At 41.7% G+C, this 13,691-nt stretch overlaps 1 protein-coding gene across 2 annotated transcripts in view; it reads right to left on the bottom strand.

Annotated features, from left to right (window-relative positions):
* The window catches only part of Oxsr1 (oxidative stress responsive kinase 1), a 94,586-nt gene that overhangs the window by 61,824 nt on the left and 19,071 nt on the right, over positions 1-13,691 (bottom strand). For both annotated transcript variants that reach the window (XM_050141519.1, XM_050141520.1), the window contains one exon: positions 10,319-10,431. In XM_050141519.1, the coding sequence (XP_049997476.1) occupies positions 10,319-10,431 (113 nt within the window). Of the gene's footprint in view, positions 1-10,318; positions 10,432-13,691 lie in introns of those variants that run through there.

The following is a 13,691-nucleotide window of genomic DNA, read 5'->3' as shown; positions in this document are numbered from 1 at the left end:
TTTGTTGGATGAAGAGCTCCTAGTGTTTTACACAGCTTTTCATTTATTCATGCACATGCTTTATATCTTTGGTATAGAAAGTTTTTTAATTCCTTACAAATGATAAATGAAGTACTTGATAAATGCTATTTTTTCATCTTTTCTACTTAAATGCAAATTTATTTACAGCAAAGACCTTGTTGTCCATTTTTTGCAAGCCCTAAAGTCAGCAGCAGGGGCCTTTTCAAGGCTTCTTAACTTCTAAAAACTCAGGAAAAAGGAAAGAAAAGGAAGAAGAAACTTAAGTAAGCAGCTGCCTATTAGCAGCTACCCTGGACTGGAATAGAGAAGATATGAGCATACAAGGAGCAGGTGCATCAGCATGCACAGGGCAAAGTAGCAATGATGTTAAATGTTACAAGAGTCAACAGGAAAAAATAGCTAAGACAGCAAGTGTGATCAAAGAAGTCTTTTTGGAGGAGATGTACTTCGTTTTAGCACTAGAGCCTGTGAGGAAATAGAAGCAGTATGAAAGGAAGGCCAAGTGGCCTCCCACCTCAGTATTATGAAACTAAACCAGATCTGAGCCACATTCCAAGTCCCATAGAATATAAGTATTCTAAATATGATAAATACAATAAAGTATGTGAGATATATTTAAGGCATAATTGTTACACTGCCCCAATGGCCTCACTGAATTCCTACACTGCCAAAAACTCTTTATTTCTGAGGACTAGACACTGGTAAGTGAAAAGCTATTCTTCAGTTGGTTTTATCAAAGCTGGCTGAAACTCAGGTGGTTAACAGAAAGGCCACAAGATAACCTTTACATCTGTATAATCCCATCTGACTGATAAATGGCAACCCGCAGCCCAGCTCAGTGACAACCACTAGGAAAGAACAGAAGGGGGGGAAAAAAAAACACTTCCCTAGAAAATCTCCATCCTTACCCAGAAAAGACCCATCTCTCCCTTTTCTTAGCTAACTTTCTTCTATGTATCTACAACTAGCTACAAGCTCCCAGTCCCCAACAACTGGAGCAGTTGATTTGCAAGTCTATCTCCTATTAAAGGGTCTTCTTAAGGTCCCATATCCTCAAGAGGAAAATGGAGCCCAGTTTGGGATACAAATTGGTAGCAAAGGGACTGGAAAGAGTGCTCATCAGGTAAGATGTATACTGACTGCTCTCGCAGAAGACCTGCGTCTGTTCCCAGTACCTACCCTGGGCAGCTAACAACTGCCTTAACTCCAGTTCTGATGCCTCTCCTCTGCAGGGACCCACATGCAACACAGGAACACAAATACACACATAACTTAAAAATATTAACTCTTGTTGAGCAAAGGTAGTGGCGCAGGCCTTTAATCCCAGCACTCAGGTAGCAGAGACAGGTGGATCTCTGTGAGTTCGAGGCCAGTCTGGTCTACAGAGCAAATTCCAGGACTGGCTCCTTAGCTACGGAGAAACCCTGTCTCAAAAATAAATAAATAAAATCTTTTTTAGAAATTGGTATCTGGCCTGGTATAATGGCACATGCCTTTAACCACAGCATCAAAAGGTAGGCACAGGGAGAGCTGTTGAGTTCAAGGCCAGCTTGGTCTACACAGAAAGAGGTTCAGGCCAGCCAGAGCTACATGAATCCCTTGGCTGAAAAGCAAATGAGCAAATGGCAACACAGTGAGTAAAGCTGTTTGGTTAAGTAGGTCACACCCAGCACAGGTATTTAATAAGTGTCTATTATACCAACTATGTCAGACCCAACTGCTGACCATGATAAACCCTCTTAAAACTGACAGTCTGGTAAAGAAGTTAAACAAATACCCTGACAAAACAATAATAAATCAGGAAAAGTTATTAGACATCAAAGGCGTCCACCAGAGAGACACAAAAACTAGAAGTGACAGTCAAAAAGGTTTTTGAAGATCAGTAAAATAAGTTCAACTGTTTAATCACCTGGAACCATATTATAAATAAAGGACTTTTTGAGTATATTAAAAATTTAGGCTTTATCCCAACAGCTAGGGAAAGACACAGGTTTAACTGCGGTCATTTTCACAAAGACTGGCTGAAGAATAAATGAAAACCAGAGGCAACTATTCTAGACTACTACTACCATCTGAATAAAAGACAATGGAGAAATGACAAATGTTCATTCTTAGGTGTGGCAATTGTACTATGGTTACATTCCTATTAGAGGAAGCTGAGAGAGCAGCAGGTCTCCTGCAATCTGAAAGTTTACATATGCAGATGGGCAGCAGCCGAGCGGCAGCACTTGCTTAGCATGTGTCGGGCCAAAGTTCCACTCCCAGTTTAGAGATGAAAAGTGAGGAGCCAAAGATCGGGAGGAGCTGCAACTACAGGACTTGGTAACGGCACGAGAAAACAAACTGCACAGCAGAGTGACAGCTGGGGTGAAGGCCTGGGACCAACTGTAGGCCTTACACGCTAGGCTCAAAGTTTTAGCCTGAGAAACTATTATTTCTAGAGTGTTCTAGCGGGAAACTAAAAGGACGATAAGGACTGAGTCTCCAGAAACAACCGTCCTCCCCTAAAGGGTGAGAATCTCCTCTGCGTAACACCTGCTCGGTTACGCGTCCCTCTTCCTGATACACACAAATGCTACACAAGAGTGTGCATCCATTCCGACTCAAATGCCCTGGCAAACCCTAACACCTATGAAGTCATCCTTGGTAATGAAGCTGCTTCTTCAAAGTTCTTTATAATCAGTTAATGCCTTTTACCTTTTTCTTTCTTTCTTTTAGGTGGGGTCTTGTTATGTTACGCTGGCCTGGAACTTAGCCAGATCCACCTGCCTTTACCTCCTGAGTACTGATATCAAAGGCATGTACCACTACCCTGGCACAATTTTCTTATTTATTTCCTGGCTAGGATTGAACTTAGAGCCTCACATGCTAGACAGACACTGTGACACTGTGTTGTGTCTCTAGCTCTTAAAATTGTTTCCTTTCCTTTGTGTGTGTGTGTATAGCCCTGGCTGTCCTGGAACTCTGTGGACCAGGCTGGCCTCAAACTCAAGAGATCTGGCTCTGCCTCCCAAGTGCTGGGACAAAGGCATGTACCACCACTGCCTGGTTAAATTTCTTTTTCAATGATGACTTTTCTTTGCTTATGAATCTCACCTTGATTTCTAACATTTACTTGACAGTTTTTAATTATTCAAACATAGGCATGTTTCTTCCATTCATACAGTTCAATTAGTTCTTCATCCACACAGAATAAACCGGCATTGCCCTCATGGAGGCCTTATTCCAGTACTAAAATATTTTCCACTTATGATGTGGGATGTCCTTTTGTATATGTGTTGCTTTTATTGGTTGATAAAAAAAAAAAGCTGTTTCAGCCAGTAGCTAAGTGGAGTAAAGCCAGATGGGAAATCTGAACAGACAGAGAGAGAGAGAGACAGAGAGAGAGAACGGGTGGAGTCAAAGAGACGCCATCTAGATGCTGAAGGAGAAAGATGCCAGAACATTACTGGTAAGCCATAGCCTTGTGGCGATACACAGATTAATAAAAATGTGTTAATTTAAGATATAAGAGCTAGCTAGAAATATGCCTGAGCCATTGGCCAAACAGTGTTGTAATTAATAGTTTATTTGGGTCTAGGCAGCATGAAAATGAGAGCAGTCTCCATTTATACACTTATGAAATCTTGAGACTTTTATTCTGCTGTCACCATTACCTTCTAAATGTGGGGATATAATATATACTTAAGTGTCAAGTCTAATGAACATCACACTGTGAGCTGTAAATTATTTATAGGTCCCCCTCAAAAAATACAAAGGTTGCACTTAAAAAGAAGTAGCCAGGCAAGGTGGCACACACCTTTAATCCCAGTACTTGTGAGGCAGAGGCAGGTGGATTTCTGCGAGTTTGAGGCCAGCTTGGCCAGGTCTATACAGTGAAACCCTGTTGCTGTGGGAGCTCCTTCCACTCCTTCAGCCAATAGCCTTTAAGATGCCAGCCCACTTAGGCATGGTCTCTTATTGGTAAATTGGTGCGGGAGAATTGTCTGTATTCTGTCAATCATATTTTAAATAAACACTGATTGGCCAGGCAGGAAATATAGGCAGAAAAACCAGACAGGAAGTAGAAATGATGTAATGAGAACAGGAGAATTCTGGGAAGGAGGAAGTTGATTCCTCCCATTCCTGCCCAGACCACCAAAGCAGCAGGATGTGATCTGCCCCACTGAAAAAAGGTACTGAGCCACATGGCTAACATAGATCAGAAAAATGGGTTAATCAAGATGTGAGAGTTAGCCAGTGAGAAGCTAGAGCTAATGAGCCAATCAGCTTATAATTTATGGAGACCTATGTGTGATTTTCTTTGGGGCTAAACAGTTGTGGGGTACGTGGTGGGAGGACAAAAAACCCCAACAACAAACAAGCCAGGCCCGTCCATGTTACAGTAAATGCAGCTGTAAAGCTTGTGCTCACTTTCTTGCTTCCAACTCTCGCTTCTAGCTGCTAGACTCTTCCTGTTCCCCATTTGTGCAGAGGACTGTGATCTAGGGCAGAGATCTGTGAGTCTCCCCTAAATAAATAACCCTTAATTGTATGTAATTCTGAACTATCGTGGGATTATTTTGTGACTTCCGCCTTCACCCTATCTTCAAAAAAACTGAAAAAATAAAATAAAAAAAATAAAAGAAGCAGACCTAAGTTGACTCCTAGAACTTAGCTAAGGCTTGGTGACACAAACCCGTAACCCAGTGACACGAACCCGTAACCGAGTGCTGAGAAGAGACAGTGGATCTCTAAAGCCCACATCCAATTAGCCTCCCTATGCAAGCCCTATGCCAGTGACAGATTTTGCCTCAACAGCAATGTTTAGAGCACAAGTTGCTCTTCCAGAGGACCCGGGTTTGAGTCCCAGCACCTCTAGCCCCAGGGGATCCAATAACCTCTTCTGGGCTCTGTACACAAGCACATATATACATAAATGAAAAACCTGATCTTAATTTTAAAAGACTGGGATCTCTAATTCAAAAACAAAAAAGCCACTGCTAACAACTCCCAAGGAATGATGCCTGAGAATGACTTCTGACTTTCACATACATAAAGAAAATGTGAGGATCCATACAACTATGCCCTGCTTAAACCTTTTTTGTTTTGTTTTTGTTTTTTTTGTTTTTCGAGACAGGGTTTCTCCGTAGTTTTGGAGCCTGTCCTGGAACTAGCTCTTGTAGACCAGGCTGGCCTCGAACTCACAGAGATCCACCTGCCTCTGCCTCCCAAGTGCTGGGATTAAAAGCATGTGCCACCACCACCTGACTTAAACCCTTTTGTGTTTTGTTTTTCAAGACAGGTTTCTTGCGTAGCTTTGACTGTCCTGGAACTCACTCTGTAGACCAGGCTGGCCTTGAACTCACAGAGATCCATCTCCTTTTGTCTCCTGAGTGCTGGGACTAAAGGAATGCGCCACCAATCAAGTGCAGGCGTAGACAGGAGGGGTAGCTGCTGGTGTATGGGACATGGGAGATACATGGGTGTCATGAGGAGATGATTAAAACAAAGAAAGTATGAACAAGTCATATGGAAACTTACCCTCTCATAACCAAGATGTGAAAACATTTTTAAAAGAGAAACTATTTGTTTTCAATGAAACCCATCATATCAAATAAAAAGCAATCTAAAATTTTGAAAATAAAACTAATAAATGTGTTTTGGGAGTATTATGGTTTGAATAAGAATGGTCACAGCAGCCAGGCGGTGGTGGCGCATGCCTTGAATCCCAGCACAGGCGGATCTCTGTGAGTTCGAGGCCAGTCTGGTCTACAGAGAGAGTTCCAGGACAGTCAGAGCTACACAGAGGATCCCTGTCTCTAAAATACAACCAAACAACAACAAAAAATGGCTCCCACAGACTCAATGGACTTGAATGCTTGGTCCCAAGGGAGTGGCACTGTTAAGAAGTGTGGCCTTGTAGGAGTAGGTGTGGCTCTTTCAGGTGGTAAGGGTGGACTTTTAGGTTTCAGAAGCTCCAGCCAGGTCCAAGGACTCCCTCTCTTCTTTCTGCCTGCAGATCCAGATAGGAACTGTCAGCTCTCTCTACAGCACCATGTCTGCCTGCATGCCGCCGTGCTTCCCACCATACTTTACAACATGACAATAATGAACTAAACTCTGAACCTGTAAACCAGCCCCAATTAAATGTTTTCCTTTGTAAGAGTTGCTGTGGTCATGGTGTCTCTTCACAGCAATGAAAACCCTACCTAAGATGGGACCAGCAGCTCACGTACCCACAACAGCCTTGGCTTACAAAGTAGCTGAGTATGACCTTGAATTCCTAATCCTCAGCGCCTACCTCCCAAGCACTGAGAGTACAAACTGTACCCAGCCCTGTCACATATGTCAAAAGAGCAAATGTGATAGAAGGTGGTATTCTTGTTTTTCATGTGTATATCAGTGCACCACATGTGAGCCTGGTGCCCTCAGAGGCCAAGAGAGCATCAGCTCCCCTGGAGCTGCAGTTAAGAGTTACAGAGGGTTGTGTGCTACTATGTCAGTTACTAAGAACTGAACCCAGGTCCTCTGGAACAGCAGTCAATGCTCCTAACTGCTAAGCCAGCTATCCCACAACCCAGCCCCCATCAGAATTCTTAAATTCCAGTTTTATTATGGGGGTTTGTTTTTATTTTAACAGAATTAACTCAAAATACACAGACTACTCTTATCATCATTGCTGTCCCAAAGCTGGAATGGTGCTCTAAGGTACTAGCAGCAACATACCTCAAGATCTTGAAGTAGGAAAGCCTCTATTCCAAGTCTATGTTCTCACACCAGAGACTTCAGATCACAGCAACAACCCACTACTCCTCACTTCCATGTATATGTTGTCAAACATGTACTTGTCTCATCTGCCTCTGGTTTAATACAAAATTCCACTATTATATTTTCTTTCATTTCAATTAGTCCCCAATATTCAGTATGGATAACACCAGTAACGCAATTCAACTTGGGACAGTGACGTTCTACAGATGTATCTCAGCAGTTTACATCCTGTCTGGCAGGCGAGACCTAGGTTTACTCCCTGGTACCATAAATAAAATCGGGGAGGGTAGAATAACTTCTAGATAGGCAGGAAATCTCATCAATCCTAATCCCTGCCTTGTCTTGTCATTGCTTGATTACATTTATTGAGAGAGAGAATATGAGTGCATGCATGCATACATCTGTGGATGCTGCCATGGTGTGTATGCAGACATAACCCCAGAGGACAATTTTTGGGAATTGGTTCTTTACTTTCACCTGTGGGTTCTAAGAATTAAACTCAGGTCATCAAGTTTAGCAGTAAATGCCTTTAAAGTCCATTCCTGACTTTTCTATCACTAGCTGTATATACCTTTTTAAAAAATATTCTTTTAGATTTATTTTATTAATGCCTATCTGTATGTATGAGCACCATGTGCATGCTTAGTGTTGGTGGAATCAGAAGAAGACATGAACCCCCTACTACTGGAGTTACCTATGGCTGTAAGTTGCCATGTGGGTTGGGTAGGTTCTATGGAAGAGCAACAAGTGATCTTAATTACTGAGCCAACTCCCCAGCTCAACTGTAAATAATCTTAGAAAAAAATTATAAAAATATCAAGACATCAAGTATGGTAGCTTACAGCTTTAAAAAAACTGTATTATTTAGGAAGGCCCCTAAAGAGGCTATTATATTTCCTATTTAAGCAAAATAAACAAACAAAATATAAAAACTCACTAGGATTTAAAACATGAACTGGAAATATAACTCAGTAGAGTAGCATTTACCTAGCATATATACAACCTTAGATTTGATTGCTAATGCTGCAAAAATGAAAAAAAAAGTATTAAATGAGCCAAGCATGAAGGCACATGCCTTTTAATCCCAGTATTCAGGAGGTATAGGCAGGATTTCCTATAAATTCAAGGCCAGGCCAGTCTATATACAGGACAGCCAGAGTTATATAAAGAGACACCCTGTCTCAAAAACAAAAAAATAAATAAATGTAGAAGAACACGAATAAAGTAATCCCATACTAGATCAGAACTAAGCATAATAAGGGGTTCTTTACTTAGGGGGGACTCACAGATCACAGTCCTCTGCAGGAATGGGGAACAGGAACCAAATCCAGAAGCCAGGCGAGAAAGGAGAGGGCAGGTGCACAAGCAGGCACCTTTTTGGTACCCAAGGCCACGCCCAACCTGGTCCAGCCTCTCAAAGTCCATTGGCTGAATGAGGTTCCTCTGCACCTCCCCTTTTTGCCTAAATAAGAGTTTCAACCCCAATAGAACACTATATACAATAAGAACAGATATCAAGTATAAAAAATTAGAATTACAACCAGCATAAACAATATTAAGCAAGAAACGTATGTTAAATGTCTCAGTAATTTTTTTTTTAATCCAAAGGAGTCTAAGTCTTGTATTAGAAATGGCTTGGCTAAGTCAAAAGAGGAAGATGTACCTAACTACGACTATCTAGTCTTCAACTCCATGGAAGACCTGAGAAGGGAGATAATACTACCTGAGTAGGCCAGAAGTGCAATTAAGTAGCTTCCAAAATGTGCAGTAAATGACAGAGACAACTGGCTACCTGGGCAATCACCCAAAGTCTCACTTGCAACTTTGGAGCAACCAACTTTGCCTAAGGCCTAGAGTAACTGACAGACCATTTTCAGAGGCAGAAAAATCTTTAAAATCATCTTATCCTGCCTTAGCAAGGTTCAGTAGTCTTTTTTATTGTATCCTGCCATTGGCTAAAGGAGGTTCCCCAGCAAATAACACCATCTGATTTTTCTTGCTAAGTATTGACTACATAACTTTTTTGGTATTTATTGATACATTTTGAGACAAAGTGTCTACATAATAGCCTTGGCTGTCCTGTAACTCACTATATAGCCTACACAATGCTACATTCTTAAACTAGACTGCTAATCCAAAAATACAACAGAAACACAAAACAATCCCTATGGGGTTGTGTTCCTTTGGGGGGGGGGGGGACACAGAACATCTTTTAGCACCACTGTTCCTTTCTAAGAATGATCCCCAGAACCTGCATAAAAGCCTGACACAGCACATGCTTGTAATCCCAGTTCTAGGAAGACAGAGACAGGAAGACCTCTGGGGCTTGACAGCTAGCTAATCAAGTCAAATTAGCAAGCTCCAGCTCAACTCAAAAAGGACGGTAGAAATCAAGTGAGGAAGACACTCAACACTGAACTCTGGCCTACTTACGCACATGCAGACCCACAAACATGTACACATACACCAAAATAAACCCTAAAAATAATTTATTTTATTTTGTTTTTTTTTTTTCCAAGACAAGGTTTCTCTGTAGCTTTGGAGCCTGTCCTGAAACTCACTTTGTAGACCAGGCTTGCCTTGAACTCATGGAGATCCACCTGTCCCTGCCTCCCTAGAGCTAGGATTAAAGGCATGAGCAGCCACCACCACATAGCCTAAAAATAAATTTAAAACCAGTACGGCATGATGATACATGACTTTAATCCCAGCATTCAGGTAGCAGAAGCAGGTAGATATCTTCAAGTCTAAGGCCAGCCTGATCTATGTAGAGCTCCAGGGCAGCCAGGGCTACAGTTAGACCCTCTCTCCAAAAAATTCCAATAAAGAGGTCAAGGGCCCATTCCATCTCTAATTTTACATAAAACAAACTTACGCTCCTCTGAGGTCAGTATCTCTTAAAGGACCACAAATCCATGGTATTAAAGAAATGAGAACTAAATCATTATCACTACATTAGTAGGAACAATCATATAATACTAGAACAGATGTTCAATAAACTATTTATAGTCAATAGATACTACACACATATTTACTGAACTATATGACCAAACTCAGAACGATACACAAGTCATTCAATGTAAAGAGTAAATACACAAAAAGAGCAAAAAAATCACAAAACTGCTAATAAATTTAAATATTCAGTCTAAAAAAAGTATGTATCAAATGCTACCTCAGAGTAGTATGATTGTAATTTTTAACTTAATTTGATTTTATAATTTTATAATAATCCTTTATTAATGAAAATTAGCCATTTTTTCAAAAGAAACTAAAACATCCTTTAACATAAACTACAAAGAGCATGTCTCTCCAATCATAAATATGAGCTATGGGGCAAGAGAGATGGCCCAGCAGTTAAAAGTACTGGCTGTTCTTCCAGAGGACCCAAGTTCAATTCCTGGCACCCACATGGCAGCTCACAACTGTCTTTAACTCTGGTTCCAAGGAATCCAACACCCTCATACAGACATACATGTTGGCCAAACACTAATGCACATAAAAATAAATAATTCTTAAAGAGAAAGACAGAAATATGAGTTGTGCATACCAGGAGTTCATCCATGCTAGTCTGACACTTCTCGAGGTTTATCCGTTTGATGGCCACTCTCTCCTTTTTGGGAGCACAGTAAGCTGCTTGGACCACGGCAGTTGCTCCACTCCCTGAAAACAAACACACGAACAATAACCACACATGTAAAGCATGGCCTTTCAAATCCCAAACACATAAACAATAAATACACATTTAAGCATGACATTTCAGATCCTCACTTTAAACAGTGAAGACTAAGCCTATCTTACGCCACAGTGGACAACAGAAGAGGAGAAACGCCGTCGAGAGTTGGTGAATACAACCTTAAGAACCTCAGGGCCGGCAAGATGGCTCAGTGGGTAAAGGGTTCACCTGCCACCAAGCCTGACAGCCTGAGTTCAAACCCAAGGCCCACAAATGACTTCAAAAAGATGTCCTCTGACCTCCACACTCACACCACAGCATCTGTGCACACCACACACACATACTAGATAAATGAAAATGTATCTTAGAATTAAAAAAAAACACCCTCAGCTATTTCATGTCTGTAGCCAAAAAATAACTGAAAAAAAAATCAAAAATCGTTATGATTTAGTTCTAAAGTATGATAGTATAGGCCCATACTCTGTTCTCCAAATATAACTATATACCATAAAAACTGAAAAATAATCACCAACAGGCTTTGGAAGATATAAAAAGGAGGTAGAGCACCTAGAGACCTGGGGACCAGGAAAGCCTATGGTGAGCTCACAGCATTTCCCTTTTCTCGCCCTGTTGGGGATATTACTTTAAGGTGTGTTACTTTTGTTTATGCTGCATTTGTTAAACTCTGTGAAGCTGTGATACTTTGCCTGTATCAAATGCCTGAACAGCTAATAAAGATCTGAATGGCCAATAGCACAGCAGGAGAAAGGAAGGTGGGGCTAGCAGATGGAGAGAATATACTGAAGGAGAAAACTGGGAGAAGGGGTTCAGAAAAGTAGCCCAAGAAGGACATCAGGGGCCAGCCACCCAGCTACACAGCAATCCATGGAGTAAGAGTAAGATTTAAAGAAAAGAACAGGAAAAATCAGAGGCCAAAGGGTAGACAGGTCAATATAAGTTAAGAAAAGCAGGCAAGAAACAAGACAAGCTAAAGTCAGGCGTTTATAGAAAAGATTCTGTCGGATTCATTTGGGAGCTGGCTGGCGGGACCCCAAAAGAGTCCAAAGAGCATAACACCATAATACTACATCTCTCCCATATGTTTCAGGCAACACAACAGAGAGGTCTGCACTTTAGAGTCATCAAGATAGACAGATGCACGGACAAGTCAACAAACTAGAAAAGACTGCCCTCTGGCTAAAGATCTGTGAAAAGGGCAGCTCAGCACAGACAGACTTTGAAGGTCAAAATATTCCCCAGTCCTCACCCAGGACAGGACTGGCCCTAAGGACCCCGGCACCAGCATGACCATGGTCCTCTACACATTCCACAATGTCAGCAATTCAGCCCTGCCCACAACTATGGCAGTGTCAAGCCAACCAGCCTTTAGCAGTCCACAGGGCCAGCCAGGATAGGTCCTGCACAGGAGCTAGAGCGGTGCCAGAGCAATATTACAAGAGCCCTGAAAACTGAACTGCCAAGGGTATTACAACTCCCAAAAGTAAGATAAAGTTATACACCAAACCAAAGTAGAACAACTGCTTGTCAAAATATAAGAGTAAAATAGAATTAAGAGTCTGCCAACTTAATAACCCAAATGTCCAAGATGACATCAAAATGCATGACACTGGATGTGGTAGTACCCCACCCCTGTAAGCCCAGTCCCAAGTCACCTTTGACTACACAACAAGTTAGGGGTCAGCCTGAGAATGTCAAAAAGCTAACAAAAGATTTATATTGTCAATAAAGAAACTACTGGGGGGAGGGAGGAGTGCTGAGCCTGTAAAGACACTTGCTACCGAGCCTGACCTGAGTTCCAGCCACAGGACCCACATAAAGGAGGGAAGTGACTCCCAGAAACTGACCTCTACATAGGTTCAGCGTGGGTATACACATACACACATGCTCACACGCACGCACACACACACACATGTAACTTAGGAATATGTATAAGGGGCTGTGCTAGAGGCTGCTGAGCACTACTAGCTCCACCGACACAGCCTGTCCTCAGCCCCAGGTTCTTGCTTCTGTCAGTCTCGGTACTTGTCTGAAAGAGACGAACAGCAGTGGCTGTCACACTGTGGATTTATCTACAAAGGTTTGTTTGGCACACCAAAAACATCTTTTCTCTTGATGTGAAGAAAAAACAATAAAATGTGCACCCAGAAGTTTTTTTCAAGGACCAAATGAACTATACAAATAAGATATATACTGACTGAGAAAAGGCATTTGCTGGGAGCTCAGTGGTGTATAGATCATACAGACAAAATCTGTGAACTCAGAGACAAGATAAAGAGTTTATCCAAACAAAACACTCTGAGGACTAAGCCTTAGGAGCACCAGGGTCAACAGTGAGCGTCTGTACTCCATGCAGTACATGCTCCCACACCCCAAGATGTAAGTGTTCTATCTCAAAAAACTTAAAGACATATTACCCTATATGGCAAAATAATAATAATAAATTTTAGAGTTGGAGAGATGGCTCATGGTTAAAGCACTTGCATCTCTTGTATCTTCCAACATACACCTGGTAGTTGGTATACAGCCACCTCTAACTCCAGTTCCAAGGGATCGCCCTCTTCTGGCCTCCACAGGTACCAACCATGAATAGACATACATGTAGGAAAAACATCCACACATCAAATAAAAATACTTTTTTAGAAATACTTGTTAAATATTGCCAACCTAAAGATCTGAAGCTAAGCAAGGTGGCTCATAACTGTAACCCCAGCATTCAAGGAGCAGAAGCAAAAGGTTCAGAGTCTAAGGCCAGACTGGGCTGTAGCGTCAGTTACAGGTCTCACTACATGAGACCCAGTCCCAAAATATTAAAAAAAAAAAAAGGAAAGTACAAATCTTAGGATGGGTAGGTGATGTTGAATTATCCGGACGGGCTCGATGGTAACTAAAAGGATCCATGTCAGTCAAAGAGGGAGGCAGCAGTTCCTCGGGAAGGATAATGGAAGCCAAGGCCGGAAGTGCTGTAGCCATGAACTAAGAAATGAATACTGACACACACTACAGCATGGTAAACCTAAAAAAGGAATAGGCTAAGAGAGGGAAGTCAAGTATCTAAGACACATATTACCAGATTTCCTCTATGTAAAATGTTTGGAATACGCAAATCCAGAGGCAAAATAGTGGCTGCGAGGAGTTGAGAATGAGGAGTGGACGTGACTACTACATCATAAGGTAGGTTCACTCTTTCCCTGAGTGACAGTTACAAAGTATCCTACATGCAAAAAAT

The sequence above is a fragment of the Alexandromys fortis genome, unplaced genomic scaffold (assembly GCF_014885135.2).
Source record: "Alexandromys fortis isolate MF-2015 unplaced genomic scaffold, M_Fortis_MF-2015_v1.1 scaffold_44, whole genome shotgun sequence".
In the NCBI taxonomy this organism is placed as follows: Eukaryota; Metazoa; Chordata; class Mammalia; order Rodentia; family Cricetidae; genus Alexandromys; species Alexandromys fortis.
Note: the sequence above shows the minus strand (reverse complement) of the source record. Positions and strands in the feature narration are given on the sequence as shown.